At 58.2% G+C, this 4,284-nt stretch overlaps 1 protein-coding gene across 1 annotated transcript; it reads left to right on the forward strand.

The window, feature by feature from the left end:
- The first annotated feature begins 1,062 nt into the window (after window positions 1-1,062).
- On the forward strand, window positions 1,063-3,819 carry TCF23 (transcription factor 23). Its single transcript, XM_081186851.1, has 3 exons — window positions 1,063-1,400; window positions 2,590-2,820; window positions 3,390-3,819. Exons 1-3 carry the CDS (start codon window positions 1,161-1,163, stop codon window positions 3,525-3,527), a joined length of 609 nt encoding a protein of 202 aa, XP_081042977.1. The 5' UTR covers window positions 1,063-1,160; the 3' UTR covers window positions 3,528-3,819.
- Window positions 3,820-4,284: the final 465 nt, after the last annotated feature.

Below are 4,284 nucleotides of genomic sequence, written 5' to 3' on the forward strand. Positions count from 1 at the left end.
GCAAGCACCCCTGCATAAGGACAGAGCTGCAAGGAGCAGCTGGTCCCATCCTGCCCCCTAAGTATAGCAAGCCAGGCGGGTCCTGGGAAGGAGAGCTCCCCAGCAGGCTGGCAGGGGGGGCCCCAAGCTGCACAGCTTTTAAAAAGAATTAGACAAATTCAGAATGGCTCTGCTCTACCTCCAGAATCAGAGGCAGCCGTGCTCCTGAATCCCAGTTGCTGGAGGCCGCAGGAGGGGAGAGTTGCTCGTGTTCGAATCCTGCTTGCAGGTTTCCCATAATGTACCAAGGAAGAAGCACACCCAGAACTCTGGCCAAGATACGTTTCAATAGTGGGAGGGGTCCCTCCTCGCAAATCAATAGTCAATTGTAACAAAAACTAATCCATTCAAAAGTACGTATTCTGACAAACTCAAACTCATAAGGATATGTATAACACAATAATTTGTCACAGCATTAAAGATAAGAGTTTATGAGTAGAGATAAATTCATGTTAGTCCGTACTCAGATTTGACTCCTTATGAGTTTGAGTTTGTAACCTCTGAGTTTGTAATCCTTGTCAGAATACATACTTTGAATGGATTAGTTTTTGTTACGATTGACTATTGATTTGCGAGGAGGGACCACTCCCACTATTGGAACGTATATTGGCCAGAGTTCTGGGTCTGCATTATTCTTGGTATATTTAATAACAAGGTTTCCCTTAATGGTTGCCCACGGTGAAAACAGGAGGCTGGACTGGACGGGCCCCTGGCCTGATCCAGCAAGCTCTTCTTATGTGCTCTGTGTGTTGCCGAGCCCCTGCCTGCCTGCCTGCCCCAAAGCAAGGCCAGGCATTGCAGCGGGTTGGACTAGATGACCCTCAGGGGTCCCTCCCAATTCTGTATTTCTATGATTCTCTGGCCAGGCTCGCCTGGAGGGCTGCAGGTGCCCCTGCCATGCTCAGGGCTGGCACAGAGGCAGGGGGCCTGCGTTCTCCGAGGTCCTGTGGGTGGGAGGGAGGGTCTCTTTCTGGAGCCAGCTGGGTGGAGCTGCCTGCGCTGTCCCAGCAGGAGGCTGGGCTGGATCCTCCCAGCTGGGATAGGGGCACTGGGAGTCCTCCTGGCGGCCGCAAAGCACATCTGGCCCCAGAGGAGGAGGATCAGGGCCAGCAGCAGGAGGGATGGCTGAGCCGGAGTCTGTGGCTGGGGCCGGGGAGAAGGCGCTTGGCCCCTGCGCCCCCCAAGCTGCCTGCCTCCTGTGCCGTGGGAGCAGCAGCCAGAGGGAGTCCCAGCCGCCCTCATCCTTGGGCCGCAGACGGAGGGGACCAGTGGGGCTGAGCAGGAGCCAGAGAAGGGGCAGCAGAGCCAGAGGAGCCGGCCGGCTGCCCGGGGATGAAGTGCCAGTCGCAGCTGCAAGGAGGGTAAGGAGGGCAGCAGCCGGGGGGGGGGCAGCCGATGGCTCAGGGGAGGGGGTTGCTCTCACTCTCGGATCCTGCGCGTGGGTTTCCCGCAATGGGCATGGGAGGCTAGACTAGGTGGAATCCCCACTGACCAGCAGCTAGGCTGGTGTGATAGAACAACCCAACAAAGGCCCAACAAAACACTGATTGATTGATTGATTGATTGATTGATTGATTGATTGATTGCACTTCTATCCCACTAGAGAGCATAAGGAACATAGGAAGCTGCCTATGTTCCATCTAGCTCAGTATGGCCTACTCTGACCGGCAGCAACTGCTCTCTAGGGTTTCAGGCGCGGAGTCTCTCCCAGACCGGGACCTTTTGCAGGGAAGGTCTGCCGCTCTGCCACTAAGCTACGACCCTCCAAGGCGCTCCAGGTTGTGTGCATGGTTCTGTCCCTCCCCATTTTAGCCTCACAGCAGCCCTGCCAGGGAGGTCAGGCCAAGAGCAACTGACTGACTGACCCACGACCACACCCAGTCCGCTTCCTGGCCGAGTGGGGATTCGAACCCTGGTCTCTGCCAGGCCCCATTTGGACACTTCTGTGGCACACTGGCGCGCTTATGCAGCTGGGGTGGCGCTGTGGGTTAAACCACAGAGCCTAGGACTTGCTGATCAGAAGGTCGGCAGACGGGGTGAGCTCCCGTTGCTCGGTCCCTGCTCCTGCCAACCTAGCAGTTCGAAAGCACGTCAAAGTGCAAGTAGATAAATAGGTACCGCTCCGGTGGGAAGGTAAACAGCGTTTCCGTGCGCTGCTCTGGTTCGCCAGTAAAGCAAGATGAGCGCCGCAACCCCAGAGTCGGCCACGACTGCACCTAATGGTCAGGGGTCCTTTACCTTTACCTCTGGCACATTGGCTCTTATGTGGCTGGAAATGGAGGGAGTCGTAGGTTTGGAAGGGTCTCCCAAGGCTCATCTAGTCCACCCCATTGCAGTGCATGAATTGCAGCTAAACAGCTGGAACAAAGGGACATAAAAGGAAAACAAGGGCACCCTCAGTCCAGCCCCCAGTTCTGTGGGGAGTGGGTCATGTGATGTCCTTGCTCTGGGGCCAGAGGAATGTGTGGCTTGGGCCTGGCCAGGCAGACAGGCAGGGGCCCATTGGTAGCCCCACCTTGGGCTGACGCCGCTGCGTCTCCTCGTCCTCAGGGCCGCAGGAGGGCCCCCGTTGCCGCCCGGGAGCGAAGCCGCGTGCAGACCCTCCGCCAGGCTTTCCTCGCCCTGCAGGCGGCGCTGCCCGCTGTGCCCCCTGGCACCAAGCTCTCCAAGCTGGACATCCTCCTCCTGGCCACCAGCTACATCACCCACCTGAGCCAGACCCTCCAGCAGGGGCCCCTCGCGCCCAGGATGCCCCCAGCAGCCTTCTTGCACCCACTGAAGGTAAGGGGGGGGGGAGAGGGCTGGTCTCCACCTCCTGGGGTCTGGCATTGGCAGTTGCGAACGGGCAATGGAGGGAGCTCGCTTTGGCAGCATCTGCCAGGGAACTGGCAAGCCCAAGTCGCACGTTGAAGCACTGGTGGTTTCCTCACAAGGAGACCTGCAAGGCGGGCGGGAATATCTGTTCAGCAGCCAGAGTCCCAGAGTCCTTTGGGGAAGCCCTGGGGGGGGGTGGTAGTGGGGGTCCCTGGGCCTCCCCCAAGTTTGTTTGCTTTGCACCCTGCTCTTCCACCAAAATGACTTCCAGAGCGACCTATATACATTTGAAATGAGACAGGCCCTGCCAGCAGGCTAACACTCCCCCCACCAAAAAGCCTCACGGCATGCAAGGTAAAAGCAACAGGGAGGGAAGAGGAAAACTCAAAACTCAGGCACCAATTTTGAAACACTTGTTGATTATGATTATTAGGATTGGCTGGCCCAGGCCAGAGGCAGGAAGGACCCGACAGAGTGGCAGGGCTCCTCTCTCTCCTTCTCCCCCTCACCCCCCATCTCACCTTCCTGTCTTGCAGAAGTGGCCCCTGCGCTGCGCCCTCTACGTGGGCTCCTGGCCTGGAGGCCGCCCTTCCGCACAAGCAGCAGTCGCACCCTTGCCTGCCCCCGGCGGGTGGGCTCAGATGGGTCCTGACGCCAGGGGGGCACAGCCATGACCCCTCTCCGTGAAGCAAGACCTGACGGTGGACCAGACTCCCTCGGAAGGGAGACGATTCTCTAGCTGAGATTCCTGCACTGCAGCGGGTTGGGCTGGATGACCTTTGGGGATCCCTCCAACTTTACAGTTCTCTGATTCTCCCAGGGGTGAGGGTGCCATGGGGTGCTTCCTGCCTCGTGGAGAAGCCTGGGGGCCCCCAACCCCTCCTCTGCCCTCTGGGGCTGCATTTGGAGGGACAGTCGAGTCCCAGGCTGCTCTCTTCCCGGGTTACAGGACCCCTCTGGACCCCTTGGACTGGAGTCCATACCATCTAATGCAGGAGGTCTTCGGTGGGTCAGAGGGAGGCGACCTGGTGCAAGACCACTTCCAGCATTTCGCAGAATCCTCGAGTTGGAAGGGACACCTGGGGTCATCTAGTCCAACCCCCTGCAACACAGGAATTTGTTCAGAAACATCTTTTATAACTGCTCTATATAAGCAGCTTGCCTCCTGCAATGTGTGCCTGCTGGAACCCTAGAGGTGGAAGGGACTCCAAAGGTCCTCTAGTCCACTTCTATGCCACCCCCCCAGTCTGTTTCCAGGGCTAATGGAGAGGGCTGGCTTTGACTGCTAAAGCCCTTCGGGGTTTGGGGCCAGAAGGCTGTGGGGCTCGGCTTCCTCTCGGCCTGGAGCCCAGAGGACGGGCCTTTCCTTGCCAGAGACCCTCCCCCAGAAAGCCCTTCCTGAATTTTTGGGGGTTTGGCACAGACAAAACC

This window comes from Podarcis bocagei, assembly GCF_964188305.1.
Source record: "Podarcis bocagei genome assembly, chromosome: 3".
Taxonomy (NCBI): domain Eukaryota; kingdom Metazoa; phylum Chordata; class Lepidosauria; order Squamata; family Lacertidae; genus Podarcis; species Podarcis bocagei.